Genomic DNA, 24683 nt, shown 5'->3' on the forward strand with positions numbered 1-24683 from the left:
AATATAATTTCATTGCACCCTTTTTTTTTTTATTCTTTTTTCCTTTGAATTATCCATAATTGATATGCTCCTGAACAGCCTTTCTTGTTTTCCACTCGAAGAATATAAGGTAAGAACCAAATTTACTAGTGAAGGTTTCGGTGATCAGACTGTTGATGCTAGTCCATTGCATGGCTTTGTGTGAACTCTGTTCCATCACAATGGTGTTATAAAAGTTTGATTAGAAATCCTTGAATCCTTCCAACATCAAGAATCTTTATGGCTTTTTTGGGTAGACAGAATCAGGGAATCAGGTTAATTGCTGCTATTTAAATATGATTATCACGAAGTTGCATTGCCCCACCCCCATGTACTTTTCTTCTTAAACAAATTTCTCTCCTTAACTTTTCTTGTGGGAGACATCTTCTAGGTGGTGCTCAATAAGTAGGGTATCTTTGGTTCTTCAGCATAATAAGCAGTGGTGCTGTTATCAATGCTTGAAATTGCAGGCACCCAACTTTTGACCCTTGTCCAAAAAGTAGGTTTATTCGGTCATTTAGCACAGGCAGGGTGTGGGGTGCAAATTTGTTAATCTTTCATCTTGTTTTGGGCAAAAGGGAAAGTGCTTCAATCTCTTGCTTGATTCATTTAATAGCCGAAAAGGTGGACCATGTTCATTGTCAATGGTGCAGTGTTTGATTACATTTGCAACCTTTATTTGTTAAAGTTAAACACCCCCCCTCCCCCGCCCCCATTGATTTTTGACTCTTAAGGTCCTTTCGTGGGTCCTTTTCTTTCCAGAGGTACACACCCTTCTTTTCTAACTTGGTTACCTTTGGAGTGCCAGAGATGTGCTTCCAAACTGTACTCAAATAAAAAACAATGTGCAGACAAATCAGCCTGGTATATCTGTTTCAATGAAAGCTTATAGAGAAAAAGAAAAAATCTACCAAGCTTAAGAGTCCCATCAACTTGCATCAATTGGATGGGAGTTACTGTTGCCTCTGTGGATTTGTTCAAAAAAAATGGTGGCCATGATAGTCAAGTGGAAACTTCCTCCTATCAAGATTCTTGGTGGGTCCAAGGTAAACAGTGGCTTGTCGTTTGGACCAAGGCCTCGCTTGGTAGGATAGGATGGTAGAAATTTTTTTATTTCAACCTCTAAGAAAGTTCAAAAATGGGGAAAAGGAGATTCAAACTTTGAATCTTGAACCAAGATAAAGGCTAACAATTGGACAACAATTTTTAGCATCAAGTTTTGCCATAATAATTTGATTAAAAACAAATGTTTTTCCATCTCCCCTATTAAGAAATATCTTTAGAATAGTAGCAGATGTTTAAGCTGCCATGTTTTTTATATATGATGGTGTTTTTGGGTTGCATTTGGGATAATACCGGTCTGATTAATCAGATTTCATAATGAAAACTAGACTAATCAACCTGAGTTATTCTATTGAAAATAAACAAATGGGTTTATATTTTCTAAATGAATGAATCTCTTTAAAAAAAACCCATGTGATGAGTAAATCTTAAGTATATACCTTAGAGAGGGGTGTAGTTCTACTACTCAATTGTAGGTGTAAGATTATAATTAAGAAGAAATATAACGATGGAAAAAAATTGGGTTTTTGAATTATTCAGAAAATTTTAATTAAGTTTTTATTTTTATTATAAACTAGATAAACTTTTTCATTTCACGTAGCTCAGATGTAGAATATTATATTGTCATAATGAATAGTGCTCTCAAATATTAATATGATATGATATGAAGAAAAGGCGATACGGTAGTCTCATTCTCCAACAAGTTCATATGTGTATAAAATGATAAACGTTATCCTAATTAAAAATAGTTGATTAATTGTTAATTATAAAAATTTATTTAATTTAAAATAAAAATATAAAAATTTAATTGAAAGTAATAGAAAAATAAAAATTTATTTAAATATTTTTAAATAATTTAAGAGTTTTTTAATATGTTATGTCGAAATGAAAATCAAATGCAGCCGACCTATTATCAAATAATTGGATTCTTAATAAAATAATCAAATTTGATTATTAAACGATACCACCTAATTTTCTCATTCAATATTTTATAAAAGTTATGAAAAAAAAATTGGAGGTTGATTATGAAAGGGAGTACAGTGAGTTCTTTCCTTAAAAATACCCAGAGATCATATTAATTATGCATAGATAATGGAGAAGAAAATAATTGTGGGAATTGAGTTTGCATCCATTTGCTGAAATATTACCTGCTTCGGGCATACTTTGACTGCTTTCCACTTTCATATATCTTTAGACATTACATCAGGTTGGGTAAGCTGAAAATGCCACTTCAGAAGGCATCAATATGGCCTAACTCTACCGTAATCTTTTGAAAAAGATCAACTACTGAGATAAAAGATAATAATCCTAGGAGTATTTTGGTATTTGCCAACTGAAACATGTATCTCTTGTTCCAGGAATTGAGTCCCTAGATCCTTTCACAGTTTAATTGGCAGCATGAGTTGCTAATGCACCACACAAGGTGGATGAAGGTTAATAAATGGATGGGTTTTCAATGATGGAGGAGCTTACATAAATTGACATTTCTGTACAAAAGCCTAACTTGATAGGGGGAAGAGGGAACCCAATACACCACACAGCATATAAGAGTTAAGACCCCACACACAGATATTACTTGTCCTAACAACACATGCTATTTCTCCTCTGCCCACTTGGATCGTAGCAGCTTCAGCAATGTCATTGCCTTCGTTTTGGTCCTACCACTACACTGGCTCTGCAGAAGCAACAGCAACTGCGTCAATACTCCAGCTGCTATTGCTTTTTCCCTCGCTTGCAATGATTCATGACACACCATCATTAATGAGTTAACGGCACTTTCACTCCCTTCATGATCCGATACCCTGAAGACCATGTTAACCACTGCTTTAACGCCGTGCGGATTGTTTATCAGTGCCTCTTTTGCTCTCTCTATTCGCAGAAGTTGTTCCAGTCTTGCCATGGCTGTTGCTGCCAAGCTTCTTTCCTTTCTTTCTGAGTTCAGAATATATGTTATCAGACCATTGATTAGGCCTTGTCGAACCAAATTTTCTCTGTTCGATTCCAAGCAACACAATGCTGAAATCGCTTTGATTCCAGCATCAGATGTCTCAGAATTCTGCTGAATAAGAGAAACAATCCTATGCAAGAACCTTTGGTGTTTTCCAATCATTGCACAAAGCTCCCTGGTTTCTGAAGATGATGATATTTCCCCTACAAGATGACACAAGCTTTGCTTGATCATGGCAGTGCCATGCTCAAACAAAACCACAAAAGATTCCAACATGGACTCTTCTTTGAGCATATTCAAACACTCCAATTCTCCAAAAGGCAGCAATCTAAGAACACAAGAAAGTCCTAGCGCCACAAACCTCACATACTCTTGGGAGAATTCAGGGTCTACTTTTTCGAAAAGTAGTTGCAAAAGTAAAGGCAAGAAACCTATTCGGAGCAAAAAGGAATTGCTAGATGGTGTTTCTTCCGTTAGAACTCGGATGTTCTCGAGTGTTTGAAGTTTGTCTTGTAAGGTAGCTTCGGGAGATTCGAGATTGTGCTTCAGGGAGACTAAAGGATCGATTGTTGTCAAGCAATCAGGGTCAAATTGGTGTCCCATTTGACGCCATTGTTCAATCAAATGACGAAGATTGTGATTTGGAACAAAAGATAGATCATGGAGCTTTTGCATTGTAACAGGACATGTGAGATTACCTGCAGCTAACCACTTTTCTATGCTTGATCTATCATAAGTTTGGCCTGTACATAGAGTGACAGGATCTGTGAACAAGTCCAGGCTGATTGGGCATGTAAACAAGTCTGGAATGGTCATTTGAGCTTCTTTCATGGAAGAACAAAAACCAAAAAGCTTCAACAAGAATGTTCAAAGAAAAATGAAAAATGAACTAATGGTATTTGTTCAAGTGAGAATTTTCAGAAGTGGATGCTGACGAAGTTGTGGAATAAAGAATTTACAGTAATGGTGAGAGAATTTATTTCCTTGCACAATGCAAGATGGAGGGTATTAGAAGACAAATACCAGAAGGCACTTGGAATTTTTTTTCAAAAAAAAAAAACCTCCTACTAACAAAGATACTGTGAAAGGTAGCTTTTCTGAAATCAGATTCTAGAGCCAAAAGTGCAGAAATGACAGGAGACTTCGAAAAGTGAAACTGAGCTATCAATATTCACTAGTATGGAAAGCACATATAGTGAATATACAATTATAAAGAAAGAGGAACAAGAAAAATTAAGTAATAATAAAATGATGAAAAGATGAATGGAAAGCTTAAGGACTTCCAGTCCTAACAGGCAATAGCAGCAGATGGAAGAGTAAGAGAGAGTCCTGGAATAAGTCTGCAGTTCACAGTGATAAAGAGAGGGGGAGAGAGAGATGGAGAAAGAGCAAAAGTGCAAAGCTTAGTTGGAGCGATGAGAAGAGAACAATAAGATAAAAACAGTAAGGGAGGGCCAAAACAGGCCTTATCCTTGTGAAGGAAAGACTACATGGGATTGAAACTAATAATATAGAATAATTGTGGGAGATGGTCCCCCCAACTTTCCCTCCTCTTTTCCCCATATCTATCAATGCAGTCAAACTGACCCACCAGGAAAGAAAAAAAATTTATTGTATAATGTCTTTGAAGTTTGAATGCACCAACATGAGTTGAAAATTAAAATGGGGGCTACCCCATTTGAGATTTAAAAGAGAGAGAGAGAGGTAATGGCCGTCACAAATAAGGGAACCATCAACTGGGTGGAACCAAAAGGACAAAAGAAAAATAAAAATAAAACCAAACCAGTTCATTCCTCTGTGCATGAACAGAGCTCTAACTTGTTGAATGATTGCAAAATTTGATTACTTTTGTATGATCATAACAATAGTATCATGACTCCAACTATTTTTAATCTTTTAACCAAAGGATAAATGTATCCTTAAACATTTGAACAAAGTTAAAGCGCTCAGTTAAAATGATGTAGACTGAAATGAACCTGTATTAAAAGGTTAAGGATTTACCGTGCATTATACTCTTTTAAAGCATTGAAAGTTGAGACAAGGTAACATCTAGGGCTGGCTCCGTGAACTTAGTCATCCCACAATTTTTGAAAAGATTTTCAGGTAAATAGAGGCCTTGAAAGGGCAGTGGGAGATTTTCCACAATAGGTACTGTCAGCACATTAGGTTTATCTAGTGTTCGTCAAGGTATGATCACTCACGGAATCAGAATTTTATATTCGAGGTGAAAACAAAAAATTTAATATTTGTAGAGATAAAATTATAAAATTTTTAAAAAATAAAAATAAAAATTTAAAATTTAAAAAAGATAAAAATAAATTATAAAAATTTAAAATTTTTGGAAGAGTGAGAGCCCCTACTAGCCCCCTTCCTCTCTCTCTCTCTCTGAAAATGATATTATATATGTTTGCATATAAATGATTAGATGCAGCGACGAAGTCAAGATTTTAAGTTTGAAGAGGTGAAAATAAAAATTTTAATATTTGAGGAGGCGAGCCTCCTAATGGCCCCCTCCCTTCACCTTTGATTAGTTGATACATAAAAAATAGGCTAAATTAATTTTCTTTTAAAAAAATGAAATTACATGTATAAGTTAAACTTGCATATTGCAACATAGCAATTAGGGTGGAGTTAGTCAATTTTTGTTGAAGAGACCAAAGATAGAAAAGGTATAAAGATAAAAAAATTTTAAAACTAATACGTTGAATTTAAAAAATAATTAAAAAATTCATAATAGATAATAGTTTTATATAACATGTAAATCAAAAGAAATAGGAAAAGAAAGACTTACAATAATTTTATAAGTATCGGATTTTACTTGAAAAGCATACATTTCTTCAAGATTGAGCCTAAGACACTTTAATTCATATTACTCTCTTTCATGATTTGAAATATTGAGATTTGATAACTCAAGTGTATGAGAATTATTTAGAACTTACTTGTACTTTAATCAAACCTGAATTTTTTTTTGAAAAGTGTTTTTATTGAACCTCTGATTGACCAAAAACTCCTAAATCACTCAAAAACTTATATAATTACATGAAAAACTTGATGGCTACTCAAAGATAACAAAAACGCCCAACAACAAAAAGAAAGGCAACACAGGAGACCACTAACATAAAAAAACCTAAGACCAGATCCTAATCAATATGTAGCTAACATCCAATATTTTTATTTTATTTTTAATTAAATTTAAAATACTAAACATAAAATTATAATGTATAAAATATAAATAGTTAAATATGATATACAAGATTTAACACAATGATTAAATATCTAAATAGTTAAATAATATAAATAAAAAAAAAGATAAAAAAAAATTTACCTCTTTATAATTTCACACAATGATGGTGAGAGGTTTTCATCATTTTTTATCTAAGCTTAAAAGCTCATAATTTCTTTGGAGAAATGAAATGTGTTTTAACGGTGAGTTATAGAGAAAAAACTAAAATAAAAATAAAGAGATAAAAGAGAAAAAGAAAGAGGGAGAAAGAATTGTAAAGAAACTTAAACTAAGGTAAAGTTAAGTAAGGTTTATGAGATCATTTTATTTTATATTAATATTAAAATAAAATATTATTTTAAGAGAAATATTAAAAATATATAGTAAATAAATAATTCCTTAAATTTTGAAAGGAACTCTTAAAAAATATATAATAAATAAAAAATTCCAAAAATTTTGAAAGGATCATTAATATATATATAAAATAAAAAATTTTTAAAATTTTTCAACCCCCCCACCCTCCATAGTTGCATTACCCTCTACCCTTGATAGCAATTCTCAACATGTAATTCTATCAGTGCGCTTGAGAAAAAAAAATTGTCCCATGACATAATAATAATAATAATAATAATAATAATAATAATTATTATTATTATTATTATTATTATCTAAATATAAGTTTTTTAAATTATTTTTATTCAAATAAATCTTACAAATTAATGAGAAAATGTCACTGGACATGTACTTTACTTTAATGGTTATTAGGTTCATTGGCTAATTGGCATATCACTCGCATATATGACAAATGATATGAGTTTCTTGACATGAAGGAATTTATTGATTGAAAAATTTTTTCATTACATTCAACCAATTTTATCACATCAAAAATTCATGTTAGTATTTACATGTGTAAAAAAAATCAACCAATTAAAGTTTAATGACAGGTCACATGATCTACGTTGACATTTCTCTGTCACCATAAAAATTTTAGTACAAATCTTAAAATGAAATTTATCTAAGTGCAATAAAAGAATGAAATTTTTTTAAAAAATGAAAAAATTTATTTAATTTGATCGATTTAATTTGATTGAACCGGTAGCGAACCGAAAACTCAAACGGTCTTCTAGTCAATCTGATTTATTAATTTAAAAAAGAAATTAAAACAAAGCATATATGAATAGCTAAACTTTGTCCGGATTGTAGCTAAAGGAAGTTGAACAAATCCTGTCTTCAACTTTGTCGCCCAAATTCTACCGTATTTCATAAGGGAAGGGTCGTCCTTTGTCTTAATCGTTTTAAATGATAAGGGAACAAGCAAACCATTGTTCATAGAAACAATCGTTGTCTTACGAAAGAAGCCACAAAGGAGAAAACAAATCTCGTTTAAACTAATATATTGCTTCTTGGAAAAACCACTCGTTGCTTGACGATCTTGAGGTGGACTTTTGAAGCAAAACATATCTACAAGATTTCATCGATTTTAAGCAAAAAACAAAAGAAAAAAGCAATAATATTGAATAATTTATAAATTAATATTATAAAATTTTGATGATTTATGTTTTAAACTTTAATATTTAAAAATATTTATATTTGTATGTAATTATTATTTGAAAATAAATAAAAATTAAGTATTTATGTCCACCAAGTACGACAACCATCTAACTTTACTATTAAAATTTTAAAATACCTAACATCGATGTATAGAATAACAAATTATTACTTTTTATATAACTTATATGGTTATATATTTATAAATATTTATAATTTTAATTATTAAAATTATAATATGAAAACAATCCCGAATAAAAGATGACGTATTTAAAGTAATATTATAGCTATTCTACTTGAATATAACTAATGGAAAGCATAATAATAATTAAACTTTAATAAGCTATTTTGTTTTTATCTATTATTAAAATTTATCATCTGTTTTTATAAAACTAAAATTTTATTATATTATTCATAATGAACTTCTTTTAAATAACGTTAATGGTTTTTTTGGAACTATTAAATTTATAACTTTTATAATGCTTTTCAATTCGATTCTATAAAGTTTTCAATAGTAAATACATAAAAATAATAAGCAAAGGATAACAAATTTATATAAACAATATAATAATGCTAACCTAATGATAAAAAAACATATATATTGTAAAACTCATGAAAATAATTCTTTTGTTATTAATCTCAAATATAGACAAAATGTTGGGATGAAAGGATGAGTGAAGAATAAAATTCTATTGATGAAGAAAAATAAGGAGAGAATGCATGTGGATGTGGATGTGGATGTGGATGGCTACTGGGTCTATGGTCATTGCGAATACTAAGACTTTTGACCACACTAATCCTAATATAGTCAATCCATGGCAGCTAGTGGGGTCCATACAAAAAAACGTACGGTCAATAGGATTTGGGTGCCCGAACGCCAACTGGCTTGTAATTAAATTCCAACTTTGATTGGGAGTCTTTGGAAGCACCCACTTTTTTGTTGTTTTTCAGGGTTTGTCCCAACTATTGGATTACTCATAAGAATTTGTTTTATCCTTTTGCTTTTTTTTTTGTTTGAAATATTTTACATAATAAGAATTTATAAAATTCCATACATTATATATAAAAATGTTAATTTAATATAAATATAAAATTATTCATGATATAATTATATACTTCTAACTTATTCATAATAGTTTATTATCATGAATTGTTTTAATAGATTTATGTTCTCTTTGTATTAAATTGGATCCCCTTATTTGACTTTTGTACAGAGATTAAGAAAAGTATTTCGATTTAAGTATTTTTTTATATTAGTTTTTAACTTTTTTTTATATAACATTGATGAATTATAGTTTTTAATACAGAAAAAGTAAAAACAAAAATGTTAAAGGCAATATATATATATATATATATATATATATATATATAGAACATAAAAAAGTAAGGTTTTTGGGTGTTAAGAAAAAAGTGAACCAATTTAATTAATTAAACTATCTTTTGCCTAATGATTTAGATTTTTGTCATATTAATGTAGTTAATTTAAAAATCTTATATTATATATATAAAGTGAGGTTAATTAAAGAATTAAGACTTGAAACAATGGACTTAGACCATTCTAGATGGGAAAATCTTACTCTAAGGGCTTTTTCAAAATAAAGATTCATTATTTTTGAACCATTGACATTGGGTTAAATACTTATGTCACATTGTAGACCTAACTACTTAATAATCAAATCTAACCCATAATTTATTATTAGATTATGTAAATCCCCAAATGCAAAAATGTGATAGAAAAGACAACATGGTCTCTTCCTTTTCCTTGTTATAAGTCATCAAACCATTATATATATTTATAAATGAGTAGGCAAGAAAAACAAAACTTAAATGTTCCTCACAAAATAGGTAAAGATAGCAAAGCAAAAAGGAAATTAGAAGCTCCATGATGCAATTGAGACAATGAGACAAAGACAATGGAGAGTAGGACAAAACAAAAAGGCCCCAATGAATACCTCTAGAAGGAGGATTAATATGAAGAAATTAATTTATATATCTTTTTTTTGGACTTTGAACACTATCGTGTCTGCGATTTGAACTGTTCAATTTCCACTAGTTTAGATATATGATGACATGCAGCTTATAATACAAGAAAATGCTGGTCAATCATAACTTCTTCAAACAAACACAAAAATGAATGCAAATTCTTTTTCTTAATTTAAAGTAGTTAAGGGTTACACGTAATCTGAAAACTTTTGTACATATATTTTATACAATGTAATAAATTTTTTTATAAACAAGGAAAGATGTTTAGATTTTTATATAAAAAGTAATTAAAAAATAATTATAAAAATAATCATAATATATATATATATATAAATCTATATATAATAATAAAAAATTAAAAAGTAACAACCGCTACCTCCGCCACTACGTTACTCCATCACTGTTCATAAATATTATAATTTCATGCAGGACATACATACTATTGGACCCGGCCAAATTGCATAGGATTAAATTTCAAAATAAAAGCTACAAAAACTTTTATAACACTCCTCCTCTCAAAAAAAAACAAAAGAAAGTAAGCAGTAGTTATCAAATGGGGTCTATTTGTTTCGTTTGAGTTTAATTATTCTCTAATAAGTGTCTACTTTCATGTTCTGCTGATCACATGCTAAAGACTTAAATTTTTGAGAAGATATTGTTGGCTAGGTTAAATGATCATTCAACATCATGCATGCTTTGAATTAAATTTTTACAAATATTTTGTTAAGTGGTGTTCACGGTTAAGTTTTGAGTTTGATATAATTATATATTTAAGGTGATTCTTTACTTATTATTATTGATTTTAAGGTGAATGTTCAACAATTTTCTTAAGGGATAATACTTTAAAAAGTGCTGAATTATTTTTAAAAAATTTAAATAAGTTTTTATTATTTTATTACGTTAAATTAAATATTTATATTTTATTTTGAATTAAATAAATTATTGTTATTAATGATTAATTAACTGTTGTTAGTCAAAATATTATTTGTTATTTTATATCACGTGGTGCTGACATGATATTGATATAAAAGATGAAAAGTGTTACATAATTATATTATCATATCACTTCAATATATCATGTTATCATCTATTATGATATGTTAGTGTTTTACGTCAACACCATATAACATAATATAATAAATGACATTTAAATTAACGACAATTAATCAACCTTTAGTTATAAAAACTTTATTTTGATTTAAAATAAAAATATATAGATTTAATTAAATATAGTAAAAAATAAAAATTTATATAAAATTTTATGAATAGTTTATACATTTTTTAAAAGTATTATACTTTTTCTTAAACCATCAACAACAAAACAAAAAGATGGACAATCCAAAAAATAACACTTTACTTTCATGTCTAAAAATAAAATAAAATAACACTTAATAAAAAAGGCCACAATGAAACAAAACCTTATTGATTTCTTAGAAGTTATCCTTTAATATAATAATATTGGAGTAGTATAATTTGGAAGTCATGATGAGGTTCCCAATCTTTTTTCTTTATTGAGGGTCTGGTTTTTGTTTGTAAAGTAATCTCACAGTGCAGAATTTCAACGGTAGTGCTTCAATCAATTTGGAGTGAGTGAGTGAGTTTCCAATCCCACCTTGTAAAAGGCCCTTTGACGATGATGAAACGGGTGCAAAAGTTTCGGTCGAAAAGGGTCCATTTGTTGGTGGGTTTTCAACTAAAATCATAAAAACACGTGTCGGGCATGATGCTTAAGAAAAATACATATATAATAATAATAATTAATAATAATAATAGTAACAATAATAATATAATGCTACTGTACTGCATGTGTCGGGAAGAAATCTTTGCTCAAGAAAAAGCTCCTGTCATTATTAAAGAGATAAATCAAAGTGCTAATTATTCGTTTATTATTTATTGACTCGTTAATTAAGTGAACATATGAAATTCATGCTGTTAATCCATCGTATAATGAGGATAATTGTGGAAAAAATTACATAAGCTGTTTGTTTATCCGACTTAGATACCAATTGTAATTCTTAAAATTACACAATCTCACCGTTACAATATTTTTTATTTAATTACAATTGCTTTACACGGGGCGGCTTTAACATACAACTATCAAAACCCTTACTTTAGGCCTCCTAATTTTATAGACTTCACAATTTTATATAATATAATTAATTATATTAAATATATATAAAAATTAAAATAATTAATAAAATTTTTATTAAATTAAGTGTTTATTAAATATTTATTTTTTTCACTTTTTACTTTTTATTAATTTTTAATTATTTATCTTACTTTTTCACTTATATAAAAATCAAAATAATTAATAAAATTATATATTCTTTTACTTTCTCAATTATTTGCATATTAAATCTCTATTTTTTATCACTTTTTAATTCTCATAATACTAATAATTCGTAATTATTTTTTTATTGTTAATGAACGTAATATATTTTTAATAATCTTCAACTAATGATAATTTTTTAATTTCAATAAAAAATTTCATTTAAATATTTAAGCACTTTAGGGTTTTAAAAGTATTGAGCCATCCGTGACTCTACATAACACTTAATACATAATTTTCATCTAACAAAGGAGGAGAGTTAAGCCTATGAATCAACGTAAAACAAAAGTTAAGGCCAACCTTTATTTGAGCCAAAACACAAGCGAGAAGATTACTGAGTAAAAGAAAAAGGGAATTGGGCACACGAGACTTACTCTTTTCTCGCTTCTCTCTCTCTCTCGATTGCATAACGAAAATTTTTATTCTTTCACATCGTAGATGCACATAACACTACCGTGTTTTTGGAGTTGCTTAAATCAAGGTGAAATAGTATCAAAATCCTATATGAAATGACAAAGATCATGAAAGGTTTTTTTTTTTTTTTTATAATTGAAAGAAAGAAGATTTAAATTTATTATTTAAATAAAAAAAATATATTTTAATTAATAAATCAAATATTCGAATGTAAGATCATGAAATATTTAAATCTTGAAAAAATTAATATTTATTTAATATATGAAAAAAATTATCTGACATTTTGACATATATTTGGAGCTTCAGGATGAGAAGGAACTCATGAAAATCATCCTGAAAAAAATCCTTAGTTACTTTCGTGTGAAACCAATTTTCCAAAAGTTATTTTTATTCTTCAAAATAGTGGAGTCAATGAGATGACAGGAAAGAAAGAGTCGTATTAAAGATAGGAAAGTAAGGTATCTATTCTTCGATGTTTTGTTCTTTGATTTTGCAATTGATACCTGCAATATAAGGCTTGGCTTGACCATCGATGGCTTCAACCAATTTAAAATCATGAGTTGCGTATATCATGGAAATACATGAAGTCTCTATACTTTCATGTCTTTTTTTTATCATCTTTAATTTGCTCAAAAAATTAAAGAATTCATGAAAGTTTGAAAGCTATTACTTTGACGACTCAACGTAGTAAATTACGTGTAACGACTGTGTATTAGAATAAGACTGAACATTTAATGATTGCTATGACTTTATCTTATGAATTTTTATTTACATCTTTTGTTCATTCTGTTTTTCTAGTGTCTATTATTGTTGTAAAAGATTATATATTTCCTTGAGTTGATTTTTTGGCTTTGTTAGTATTTTTAGATTATAGTTTATAACCTAATGTTCTCTTATTTCTTCTGTTTTAGGATTAGCAAACTTGTGGGGAACTGTTTAGCAGATCTTATGTTCTCTTATTCACACAATATTAATTATTGCAATTACCGTGTAGACAGACAAAAGTGATAATTAATTAACTTTAATACCTTATGATTTGCTTATGGAATAAATCATTACGGATGAAAAGAGAGGCTCATGAATAATGATCAAGGCAAGAAGTAACTCGAAAATGAAAAATAAGCTTGGACGAGAGTCTAGATACGATAGGTAATTTTGTAGCTTCCTCAGAAAAGAACTTAACAAAAGAAAAAAAGAGTAAATTATAAAAATGGCACTCAAGTTTGTAAAAATTATGCATTTGATCACTAGCGTTTTTCTAAACTTCCAACACTCTTTAGTCACTGCGGTTACTCACTCAGGAGCAGAAGACAAGGCTGGCCCAAATCCATCTCCAACAATGTAGTTTTTAAGGGTCTATTATTATAGCATGAGATCGAACCAGACCACATACAAAGAAGCCCGCTCAGCCCACTACTTGGGCTACCAAAATGGAAAAAGAAACTCTGGCCCGCCACCTGTTTGTGGAAGCTTCGTCTGCAACTGGAATGGAGGAGCGTTCTGTTTATATTTGTTGTGTATCAGTTTAGTGCCTTTGAACTGATGGGTTACAATAATGCGGTTTAGGGGCTTGTTTAGTGTTTGCAGAGGTTCATGGGATTTTAGGGAGGGAATGATCATTCTGTGAGAGTTACCAGAAGATTAAACGTATGTGTTTTAACATATTTATTCTCTAAAGAAACGACGCCGTTTCAACAATCTATTTGCTAAAGGCAAAAGTTTTATTATGGACTGCAAAGCGACACTGCAATGATTTGAGAAGACACCGGAAACGAAGCGAGGAAAATGGTGCACAGCGCCTATGATTACTTCGAGCTCCTCAATGATTGTCCCACTAAAATCGACGCCATCGAATCCTACGGCTTGAAGCTCCTCCTCGGCTGCTCCGATGGCTCCCTTCGAATCTATGGTCCAGATTCCTCTGGTGCCGACCGGTCTCCGCCGTCCGATCAGCACGCGCTGCGAAAGGAGCCCTACGCTCTGGAGAGAACCGTTGAAGGGTTTTCAAAGAAGGCTCTCCTTTCAATGCAAGTATTGCAATCGAGAGAGCTACTCTTATCTCTCTCTGAGTCGATCGCTTTTCATCGGCTCCCGAACTTGGAAACCATTGCTGTGATCACCAAAGCTAAAGGCGCTAATGTCTACTCTTGGGACGACCGTAGAGGCTTCCTCTGCTTTGCTAGGCAAAAGAGAGTCTGTATTTTCAGGCACGATGGTAATTTCTTTGAATTTCTCCTTCTGTTTATTCTTTTTCTGTAACCAGTAAAACTCTAATGTTTCAAAAAAAATAAATTCAAGGAAGCAAAAAGCAAAACTTGTGTTTTAACTTTGAATAAAAATCAAATACTTAGATTTTTGAAAATTTTAAATAGTATTTTATTTGGGAGAATAAACACTGGATTTGCTATTATGTAGAATAATTAATTAAAAAAACTGTGGCATTTGAATAATTTGTTTACTTTTAGTTAATTATGATTTCGATTTGTAGCTTTTTATTAATAAAAAAGCAAATAGCAAATGCAACAACCAAACAAGCCTTATTGAGGTGATCATTTTTTTTTTAATTTTAGTTTTGTTAATTGGATGAATATTGCAGAATTAAGTGTTATCCTCTGCTGACTGTTCAGTGGAATTGATTTAGGCTCTATTTGGTTGATGCATTTGTTTTTGCTTTTTGCTTTTTTTTTTTTTTGCAAAAAATGAATAGAAATGAAAAAAAAATAAGAAAAAGAAAATCAAAGACAAATAGCAAAAAGCAAAAGCACCAATCAATCGGAGCCTTAATATTTAAAATGTTGTCTAGGAGGGCGAGGGTTTGTGGAGGTGAAAGATTTTGGTGTACCAGATACAGTGAAGTCAATGGCGTGGTGTGGTGAGAACATATGTCTAGGTATTAGAAAGGAATACATGATATTAAATGCCATGAATGGTGCATTGTCGGAGGTGTTTTCTTCCGGGAAGATAGCACCACCTTTGGTTGTTGCTCTTCCCTCTGGGGAACTTATACTTGGGAAGGTACTGACTTGCTGTAATAATTTATTTATGGCATTAGAGTTCTTTTGGTTAAGAGTAATAAGGAGTGCTGTTCCTGCCATCTTAGGAAAATATTGGCGTCTTTGTGGATCAAAATGGAAAGCTTCTTCAAGCTGATAGGATTTGTTGGTCAGAAGCTCCTACTGTTGTTGTCATCGAGAAGCCATATGCAATAGCTCTGTTTCCAAGACGTGTTGAGGTAGTGTGACTCAATGCCAACGAAGATTTGCTTTAGCCTATTATAAATTTATTTATGCATTTTCACTTATATATTCTTTTCAGATTCGCTCTCTTCGAGTTCCATATCCATTGATACAGACGATTGTCCTCCAAAATGCTCGTCATCTTATAAAAAGTAACAATGCCGTAGTTGTAGCATTAAACAATTCTGTTTATGGGCTCTTCCCTGTTCCTCTTGGTGCTCAGGTACTCCTAGTATGCTTAAGAAGTTTAATGCTGCCTATTATACATCTGTAGCTTTGAATCCAGATGTACAACCTTCTTTAAGCTTTCATATGAATCTTGATCCTTCATTTTTCCCTGTTGTTTATACTTGAGCATCATATTTTCCTTTTCTCTTGCAACAGTTTCATGCTTTTGACTATGACATGCTTATGCTAACTCTGAGGAAATGGTTTGATTATTGCATTAAAAGGTTCCTACTTGCATTGCAGATTGTCCAATTAACAGCGTCTGGAAATTTTGAGGAAGCATTGGCCTTGTGTAAGCTGCTTCCTCCAGAAGATGCAAGCCTTAGAGCTGCGAAGGAGGGGTCAATTCATATAAGGTAGAGTTTTCCCCATTTGCAGCTATTGCTTTGTGCAACTATATCAAGTTAATTGGCTTATATCATGTTTAATAAGAATTAATGAATTATCCAGAGTGCTGATTTAATGATCAATATGCCACAGCATCAGTGTAGACCTTTTAGAAAACTTTGCATATGGTCATACTCCTTACCGGATATTACAAAAACACCGCATATATAACATCTTGACTTAAAATACTTGAAAACCTTCTTTTCCCTGGTATATGATCATACTTTCTGCAGGTTATTCAGGCTTATTGTATGTTTCTCAAATGATTTATTCTGGTTAAATAGTTGTGTCACCTTGTTGCAGATATGCTCATTATCTTTTTGACAATGGGTGCTACGAGGAGGCAATGGAGCACTTTTTGGCATCTCAAGTAGATATTACCTATGTGCTTTCTTTGTATCCATCCATTGTTCTTCCCAAAACAACTGCAATTCCAGAGCCCGAGAAGTTAATGGATCTTTCTCTGGATGCTTCACAACTTTCAAGAGGGTCATCTGGTCTGTCAGATGATCTGGAAACCTTGCTTCCACAACTATCAGAATCTGACGAGAATGCAGCACTTGAGTTCAAGAAAATGAGCCACAATACTCTCATGGCTCTTATTAAGTTCCTACAGAAGAAGAGATACAGTATTGTAGAGAAGGCTGCTGCTGAGGGAACAGAAGAGGTAGTTTTAGATGCTGTTGGAGATCATTTTAGTTCGACTAGGTTTAAGAAGTCAAACAAGGTGAGGCTAAATTCAATTTTTGTAAATGTCAACAATGTTTGTTAAAGTGAAACATATTTTGTGATTCTATGGCAGCTTGTGCATAGTAGATTGAAAATTATGCAGAAGTGCATAGTTGGACATAAACCAGCTAAAATCTTCGTACTTTCAATCCCAATATATTGATTGCAAATTCTGCAATTACTTCAGTTAATATTCAAGTTCTTTTCATATTTTTCAAAATTTATATAAGCTTTCTTTTTCAATGATCTAACATTATGTTTGGTTCCTTAGGGGCGTGGTACCATTCCGATTAACTCAGCTGCTAGGGAGATGGCAGCAATACTGGATACAGCCCTCCTCCAAGCTCTGCTTCTTACTGGACAATCTTCAGCAGCTTTGGAATTGCTGAAAGGCCTTAATTACTGTGATGTAAAAATCTGTGAGGAGATTCTTCAAAAAGGGAATCATTATACTGCTTTGTTAGAACTTTATAGAAGTAACTCAATGCACCGTGAAGCTCTAATTCTTCTACATCGATTAGTAGAAGAGTCAAAATCAAACCAATTGCAAGCTGAGCTCATCCAAAAGTTCAGTCCTGAAGCAATTATTGAATATCTCAAGGTCAGGTTATCAGTTAGTGGGAAACTTTTTTGTTTTTATTGCACTTAAGTATTTTAACCATTGGGCCTTCTGGGTAATCTGTGTCATATGGAATGTAGAAGATAATGTTATATTTTATGAAGGAGGCTATGTGAAGTTTTACCCTGAATAATATGAGAAGATAATGCTAATTTTGTTATAGCTTGACCTCAAGGCCCATATTCCCTCAGCATGCTGTATAGATATTGCTTTTAATTTAATGCAATGTTTATTCCACGGGCTCAAGAAGATGCTGTGCTTGAACTTCTATATGCTGAATAGTTTGTCTGGTTTTGTTTGCAGCCTCTTCGTGGCACCGATCCCATGCTTGTCCTTGAGTTCTCAATGCTTGTTCTTGAAAGCTGTCCAACACAAACCATTGAGCTTTTTTTGTCTGGAAATATTCCAGCAGACTTGGTCAACTCTTATCTGAAGCAGCATGCTCCAAACATGCAAACCAGGTATTTAGAACTTATGCTTGCGATGAATGAAAATGGGATCTCAGGGAACCTGCAAAATGAAATGGTAAAGACTCGTATTTTTTGTTATCGTAATAACTGTCAGTAGTCATTTGAAGCTACTGGAGTTCTTGCAGTTGCCACTTGTGTTGGTGATAATGCAGCTTATATTACAAGCAATGACTATTGTAGGTACAAATCTATCTCGCAGAAGTACTTGAATGGTATTCAGAACTAAGTGCTCAACAGATATGGGATGAGAAGGCTTATTCTCCCACGAGGAAGAAATTATTGTCTGCATTGGAAAGCATCTCAGGATACAATCCAGAGGCTTTGTTGAGACGTCTTCCTCCAGATGCTCTATTCGAAGAGCGTGCAATTTTGTTGGGAAAAATGAACCAACATGAGCTTGCATTATCACTATATGTTCATAAGGTAGTTTTTGACCTAGTCATCCAGTTTCCTCCTCTAAAGAAAGATAATTAATCGAAAAAGCTAAAAGATGTTGAAGGTTTGCTTAATAGAAAAAGCTGAAAGTAACATGCTAATGTTTGTTAAAAAGTTGCATAGATATTAGTTCATTCAAAATTCCTTTTTTTTTATTTTTACATTTTTGTCAAAAACAGAAACTATATTAGGATTGTTTAGTCTGTTCTTTTTCCTTTTCTCTCCCCTTCCCCCATTTTTCTTCTTAAATTTCTTGTTCTTTTTATGAATATGCTCCTAGTAATTTAATTCCTCTTGACCTTCATAGCTCCATGTACCTGAACTGGCCCTGGCCTATTGTGATCGGGTTTACGATTCTGCGGTTCGTCAACCATTGGTTAAATCTTCTAGTAATATATACCTCACTCTTTTACAAATCTATCTGAATCCTCAAAAAACAACCAAGAACTTTGAAAAGAGAATTACAAATTTGGTATCATCCCCAAATACAAGCACCCCAAAGTTTGGTTCAGCAGCTTCAATTAAAGCTAAAGGAGGACGTAAGAAAATTGCCTCAATAGAAGGTGCAGAGGATATGCGTATTAGTCCCGGCAACACCGATAGTGGTAGGAGTGACGGTGATGCTGAAGAATCCAGTGAGGAAGGAGGTTCTGCTATCATGCTTGATCAGGTATTTGATCTTTTGAGCCGAAGGTGGGATAGAATCAATGGAGCTCAGGCACTCAAACTCTTACCAAGGGAGACTAAACTACAGGTATTTCCTAAAATCTTGAATTGCTTACAAAGGTCCTGAACCAGTTGCATCTGAGTTTATATAATCATTAATATCTAAGTTGTTAGGTTTCCTTTTGGGCATAACAGTATCAATTGTAAGCTCTTTCCTGAAGGTATTTGTCTTTTACTTGCAGAACTTGCTTCCATTTCTGGGACCTCTTTTGAAAAAATCCAGTGAAGCATACAGGAACTTCTCTGTTATCAAGAGCTTGAGGCAGAGTGAGAACCTACAGGTATGTAAATTGTTTTACTTGACCAAAAACAGGTCAGCACATAAAATGACATATTGCACGAGATTTTCCTGTTAGCATATGTATATATATTTTCATGAACATCGCTGGTTCCTCAAAGAATACTTTTTTTGGTTTTCGTTCATCCAAGCATTTGCTGAAATCATATGTAAAACAGGTGAAAGATGAACTCTACAACCAACGAAAAGCTGTGGTGAAGATCTCTAGTGATAGTATGTGCTCTCTCTGCAACAAGAAAATAGGAACAAGCGTATTTGCTGTCTATCCAAACGGGAAAACACTGGTACACTTTGTTTGCTTTAGAGATTCGCAAAGTATGAAAGCAGTAGCCAAAGGCTCACCGCTAAGGAAGCGATGAGGACAAGCAGTGCTTTTCACACTATTCGGGGCCAGCACTACAGCAGTGGAAGTTGAAAGGGGCTTCAATGGTGAGACGGCAACGCGAATGAGAGTATTTCCGATATTTGATTGAGAATCATCCTATATTGTTTTGTGGATTTGTGTGAGTGTGGAGTCTGAGAGACTCTTCTCTTTCTTTATTGATGTAACTCCTCATTCTGGGTTACTCCGGATTTATCAAAACGGGTCTTGTAACTTTTGCTGTAAAAAAAAAAAAAAAATACCGTATCGCATCAGTGTAAAAATGGTGGGCATTAGATTTCACATCGGAAGTGCTTTAACTTGGTCGTATTTTATGGCCTCCAGCCCAGTTTTGCAGTTATAGCTGTTGGAGCGTGGACAATGAACTCTAGTACTGTAGGTGAAGTATTTGAACTCTAAAATGAAATAAGGCAGGTAATAATTTAATTGAACCATTGATTCCTTAAACTTTTTCGTCAATTTTTGGCCAATTAGACAACCAACAGCAGCAAAAGTAGAAGCTATTAACATATGGCTTAGCTCATTCAATTCCTAGCCATAAACAATAACTCTCGTTCATGTTTAGTCTCAACATCAGAAGGCAGACACAGCCCTTCTCCAACCTCCTACAGTGAGTCATAACGGGAAACTTTCTACTCCCTTCACTCAACAGAAAATGCAGCGTTTGGATCAAAGGCTCGAAAAGATCATGATAAACCAACATCAAAAGCCAAAGCAAGGTCAAATTCTAGTCAATCTTATATTGGAGGATTTTCAACGCAATAAGAAAATTAAAAAAAAAAACTGGCAAATTTTAGGTAACAGAGAGTAAAAAACAAGGACGGTTTAACGGTACGTGAGTATAGTTTATTGAAATACAACATTTTTGTGTTGCAATGTGGTTGTGACGAAGGGGAAAAGGTTTAGTTAGTTTCATAGTTGTAGTAATTTTTATTTAGTGGGCATTGATTTAAATTGCTCTGTTAAATATGTTTGGATTGTAGGTTTCAAAGTCTAAGAGCTCCTTTTGTTACAATTAAAGGAGAGATGCTAGACAATTATCCTTCATAATTTTGGATCTATATGTGTTCCTAAACTCTGCATAACTTTGCTTTTAGATTAAATTTGATTATCCACTATTCTTGTGCTTTCTTTGTCTTTGCATTCGTGAATGGGTTTTTGATTGGGTTGACTTGAATTTCTTTTGTTTATGTGCAGGTGTGGATATTGACATCAAATTGCTGACAGTAGTTGGGAACTATTTGGGATACCAGTGCAAACTATGAGCTTCTACTAAGACTGGCCACAGTCAGTCCATCTCCAACAATGTCTTTTAAGGGTCTATCATTATAGCGGGTAACAGTTAAAGCGGGATTGGACCAGATCAGATACAAAGAAGCCTGCTCAGCCCACTACTTGGGCTACCAAAATGCAAGAAAACTGTTGCACGCCACCTGTCTGTTGAAATGTTTTTCCTGCAACCAACTTTGTCTGGAATGGAAGAGCATTCTGTTCTATTTTGTGTATCAGTTTAGTGCCTTTAAACTGATGGGTACTTGTTCGCCTTTGAAGCTTTGTCAGAATAATGCGGTTTAGGGGCTTGTTTAGTTTTTGCAGAGGGAAGTTACTGAAATTTTCCCTTCAAACAATGAACTTCACACCACTCATTCATAAGGGTATGTTTCTACTGCTTTGCACTTTATTTTGTTTAGAGTTTGATATAGTGTAATTAGTTTAGTCTAGCATTGCAGATGAATGTTTGATTTTTCTTCCCATATAGCTTTGAATTTGTAGGATTTTATAAAATGGATGATCTTCAACAAGCCCATCCATCTTTCCTATGATGTAAATTCAGTTTATTTTCTACAAGGAAGTTTGGGTATATATTTGTTAGATTGACTTCAGAAATTTATACATTGTAACAGGAAAACCTATCGAGAAACTTCATGGTTGGATGTGTTATTCTAGTTTTTCAACCAATGGTGACTTAAAAGGGGCCCATGAGAAGATGATGTTGGCAAAGGACTTGGCATGTCTTGTTGAGGAATCGTCTCATCAAGATGAGAGAAAAGCGAAGAGCAGAATGGAGCTCAAGAGGTCTCTTGAACTTCGCGTAAAGAAGAGAGTAAAGGAGCAATATTTAAATGGGAACTTTCACAACCTAATGGCCAAAGTGATTGCCAATCCAGCTACACTTCAAGATGCTTATAATTGCATTAGGCTCAACTCAAATGTTGACATATCAGTGAAGCATGATTCTGTTTGTTTTAAGTCCATGGCTGAGGAGCTCCTTGAGGGGAGTTTTGATGTCAAAGCAAACACCTTCTCTGTCTCAACAAGAGGTGCAAGCAAAGAAGTCCTTGTCCTTCCAAATCTGAAGATGAGAATTGTTCAAGAAGCTATCAGAATAGTTCTAGAAGTTGTTTACAAGCCCCATTTTTCTAAAATTTCACATGGCTGTCGAAGTGGGAGGGATCACTCCACTGCATTGAGATACATCAGCAAAGAGATTGCTTCTCCAAGTTGGTGGTTTACATTAATTTTAAACAAAAAGGTTGATTCTAGCATCCTTGCTAAGCTCATTTCAAAATTGCAGGACAAGGTAGAAGACAACCAGTTACTCGCTACTATCCAGAGCATGTTTGATGCACAGGTACTTAATTTTGAGTTTGGAGGTTTCCCAAAAGGCCATGGTCTTCCACAAGAGGGAGTGTTATCCCCAATATTAATGAACATATATCTTCACCTCTTCGATCAAGAATTTTACAGATTGTCCATGAGATATGAAGCTCTTCATCCAGGCTTTGATAAGGATGAAGATATGTCATATTCCAAGTTGCGCAACTGGTTTAGGAGACAGTTAAAAGAAAATGATGTTAAATACACAGTTAATGATGATTCTAGCCCAAGAGTACATTGTTGCCGGTTCATGGATGAGATATTTTTTGCAATTTCTGGTTCCAAAGATGTTGCTCTTAGTTTCAAGTCTGAGATTGTAGATTTCTTTAAGAATTCTTTGGAATTGGATGTTGATGATGAGCAAACAGAAATTCTACCATGTAATGAGTCTAATGGGATTCGCTTTTTGGGAGCTTTGGTTAGAAGAAGTGTGCAAGAAGGTCCTGCTACAAGGGCTGTGCACAAGTTAAAGGAAAAAGTGAAGTTGTTTGCTTCACAGAAACAAGATGCTTGGAATGCTGGGACTGTTGGAATTGGGAGGAAATGGTTGGCTCATGGTTTAAAGAAGGTTAAGGAGTCAGAAATCGAGCATTTAGCTGATAGTGGCTCTACTTTGAGCAAAATTTCTTGTTTCCGTAAAGCTGGGATGGAAACTGATCATTGGTACAAGGTCTTAACTAAAATATGGATGCAAGACATTAAAGCCAAAGCAGCAGAGAATGAGGAATCTATCTTGTCTAAGTGTGTTGTAGAACCAGCCCTTCCTCAAGAACTGAAGGAATCTTATTATGAATTTTTGAAGCGTGCAAATGAATATGTTTATTCTGAAACAGCTGCTACCCTTGCTCTTTTACCAAATTCAAGCTCAAACGCTGGCTCTGTCGCTATCACTGAAATTATTGCTCCAGTCAATGCCATAAAGAAGCGTCTCTTACGATATGGATTGACTACCTCAGAAGGTTATCCTCATGTGGTTTCACTGCTCGTCTTACAAGATAACTTCCAAATTATTGACTGGTTTTCAGGAATTGTTTGCCGATGGCTTAGATGGTACCGTGAGTGTGACAACTTCAATGAGATCAAGCTTATAATTTCTACTATACTAAGGAAATCGTGCATTCGTACTCTAGCAGCAAAATATAGGATTCATGAAAGTGAAATAGAGAAACAATTTGATTCAGAACTATGCAGAATCCCCTCGACAGAAGAGGTGGAGCAAGAGTTGACATATGAGACATCGGATTCTCACTCTTTTGATAGTGATGAGGCCTTGATGTACGGAATTTCTTATAGTGGTTTGTGTCTGCTATCTCTGGCAAGAATGGTGAGCCAGTCAAGGCCTTGCAATTGCTTTGTTATGGGGTGCTCAATGGCAGCACCGAGTGTTTATACTCTGCATGCTATGGAAAGACAGAAATTTCCAGGTTGGAAGACAGGGTTCTCAAGTTGTATTCATCCAAGCTTGAATAAAAGGCGAATCGGATTGTGTAAGAAGCATTTAAAGGACTTATATCTTGGTCATATATCACTTCAATCCATTAATTTTGGTGCATGGAAGTAATGTCTTTCAACAAATTTGAAGTGTCATTTAAACAGCAGAAATACTGAACTCCTGACCATGTATTTGCTGTGGACTCTACAGAGTATGAAAGCTATTGTGAACATTCTAATTAAGCTAATGATGTTATAGGCTGGTCAATTTTGAGGTATGTGCGTGAGAACATATAAACTTTATTCCATTTGTTCGGCTAATTACATGAAGAAAATGTGGATATCTTTCTAAGTGATTTATGAGCTTAGTATTATCATTACAAAGTCATAGAATATGATTCATGGTAGCTTTAACTTTGTTAAAAAGATCACATAAACTTTCTTAACATTTTGAATTTTGGTATAAATCATATGATGGACATTATGGGCATACTTTTGTGATGAAAATGATTTGAAGAAGTTTTCAACTCTGTGATTATATCATTTTTGTAGCCAAGCT

The 24683-nt window shown here is 32.8% G+C and overlaps 3 protein-coding genes across 5 annotated transcripts; 2 read left to right on the forward strand and 1 right to left on the reverse strand.

Moving 5' to 3' along the window:
* On the reverse strand, window positions 2241–4507 carry LOC18611880 (U-box domain-containing protein 26). Its single transcript, XM_018128192.1, has one exon. It carries the CDS (start codon window positions 3857–3859, stop codon window positions 2675–2677), a length of 1185 nt encoding a protein of 394 aa, XP_017983681.1. The 5' UTR covers window positions 3860–4507; the 3' UTR covers window positions 2241–2674.
* LOC18611881 (vam6/Vps39-like protein) lies at window positions 14081–20363 on the forward strand. Its single transcript, XM_018125417.1, has 12 exons — window positions 14081–14740; window positions 15329–15540; window positions 15626–15757; window positions 15841–15984; window positions 16233–16345; window positions 16680–17103; window positions 17377–17706; window positions 18028–18249; window positions 18375–18617; window positions 18937–19383; window positions 19538–19636; window positions 19812–20363. Exons 1-12 carry the CDS (start codon window positions 14311–14313, stop codon window positions 20010–20012), a joined length of 2997 nt encoding a protein of 998 aa, XP_017980906.1. The 5' UTR covers window positions 14081–14310; the 3' UTR covers window positions 20013–20363.
* On the forward strand, window positions 20768–24478 carry LOC18611882. Of its 3 annotated transcripts, none has more exons than XM_018125430.1 (3): window positions 20768–20866; window positions 21233–21690; window positions 21940–24478. In XM_018125430.1, the coding sequence occupies exons 2-3, from the start codon at window positions 21600–21602 to the stop codon at window positions 24252–24254; spliced, it is 2406 nt and encodes an 801-aa protein (XP_017980919.1). In that variant the 5' UTR covers window positions 20768–20866; window positions 21233–21599; the 3' UTR covers window positions 24255–24478. The 3 variants fall into 3 exon arrangements, with proteins under 3 accessions (XP_017980919.1, XP_017980924.1, XP_017980921.1); XM_018125435.1 differs by lacking the exon at window positions 20768–20866 and adding an exon at window positions 20898–20935; XM_018125432.1 differs by lacking the exon at window positions 20768–20866 and having other exon boundaries at window positions 20957–21690.

Source organism: Theobroma cacao, chromosome 1 (genome assembly GCF_000208745.1).
Source record: "Theobroma cacao cultivar B97-61/B2 chromosome 1, Criollo_cocoa_genome_V2, whole genome shotgun sequence".
NCBI classification, from domain to species: Eukaryota; Viridiplantae; Streptophyta; class Magnoliopsida; order Malvales; family Malvaceae; genus Theobroma; species Theobroma cacao.